This window comes from Myotis davidii, unplaced genomic scaffold, assembly GCF_000327345.1.
Source record: "Myotis davidii unplaced genomic scaffold, ASM32734v1 scaffold586, whole genome shotgun sequence".
NCBI classification, from domain to species: Eukaryota; Metazoa; Chordata; class Mammalia; order Chiroptera; family Vespertilionidae; genus Myotis; species Myotis davidii.
The window spans coordinates 1,068,243-1,069,573 of NW_006296809.1; the positions used below are offsets into that span (position 1 = coordinate 1,068,243).

At 63.9% G+C, this 1,331-nt stretch overlaps 1 protein-coding gene across 1 annotated transcript in view; it reads left to right on the forward strand.

Annotated features, from left to right (window-relative positions):
* SKI (SKI proto-oncogene) overlaps positions 1–1,331 on the forward strand; it is a gene marked incomplete at its 5' end in the record, with an annotated part of 63,805 nt that overhangs the window by 59,768 nt on the left and 2,706 nt on the right. The window contains one exon of the mRNA XM_015569688.1: positions 1,273–1,326. Within this exon, the coding sequence (XP_015425174.1) occupies positions 1,273–1,326 (54 nt within the window). The remainder of the gene's footprint in view (positions 1–1,272; positions 1,327–1,331) is intronic.

Here is a 1,331-nt window from a genome sequence, read left to right on the forward strand (position 1 = left end):
ACACACACACACGGCCCCCCCCACACACCAGGTCTAGACAACCCCACAGAAGGGACTTTCTTGTGAAAGAGAGCTGGAGGCTTGAAGCCGTCTGGGCCCCAGCGGCACCCTCGTCCCCAGAGCAGGGCAGACAGGGCAGGACCCACGTGGGTCCTGGAGCTCAGCCAGTCTCCCCACCGCTGTCCCCGCTTGCTTGCTGCTTCTCTGATGAGTGGGGGAGGCGGAGTGAGTTCCCAGCGCCTGGGGAGGGCGGGGCCTTCACACCAGCTTTGGTGAATTCACACCTCTGCTGGCGTCTGGCAGCTCGGGGCAGCTTCACACGTGGGCTGCTAGCACAACACAACCCTGCGGTCTCGAGAGCCCCAGGATAGCGGGTGCCCCCACTCAGCGTATTTCAAGCACCAGGCTCTGCGCTCCACTGCCCTCCCCTCCCTGGCGCTGCCCTCCGGCCTGGCTCTGGTGGAGGTGTGACTCCCACATGCATGTTTATGAGCGTGTTTGCAGGGTGCGTCACATAGCCAGCTGGAGCAGCGGGGAAGGGGCTGCCTCCCTCTGGCTCGGTGCCACCTGCCACTGGCGCTGAGGGAACCCCTGGCTGCAAAGAAGCCCCAGGGGCTGGGCACTGTGGGCACGGAGGGAACTTGGGGAGAAGGCGGTCCAGGCTCCGCAGCAGCCTCCTGGCCAGACCCCAGGCCCAGAGTGGGTGCTGGTGAGAGCGGAGGCCTGGCACGCAGGGGGTGAGAGCCCGAGGCCGCGGGACCCTGCGGGGACCCGTCAACGTGCAGGGAGACAGGAGGGTGTGGAGGCAGAGAGGAGCCCAGTGGTGGCACTTCCTGGGTCACAGGTGCCATGGAGCGGCCAGAGTGCCGGGAGGGCAGGCGTGTGTGTCTGTGCACGTCTGTGTGCACGTGTCTGTGTGCACGTGTCTATGTCTATGTGTGTGTCTGCACATGTGCGCGTGTCTGTGTGCGTGTCTGTACATGTGTGTATGTGCACATCTCTGTGTGTGCATGTCTGTGTGTGTATGCATGTGTCTGTGTGTCTGTACATGCGTGTTTGTGCACGTCTCTGTGTGCACGTCTGTATGCATGTGTCTGTGTGTCTACATGTGCACGTGTCTGTACATGCGTGTTTGTGCAGGTCTGTGTGTGTGCAGGTCTGTGTGTGTGTGTGCATCTGCCTGGCTTGCCCGCAGTCCTGTTCCCGTGGGAGTGGGCGGGGGCGGAGCGGGGGGGCCCGAGGGTCGGCCACGGTGACCGAGCTGCCGCACAGGAGCTGGAGTTCCTGCGCGTGGCCAAGAAGGAGAAGCTGCGGGAGGCCACGGAGGCGAA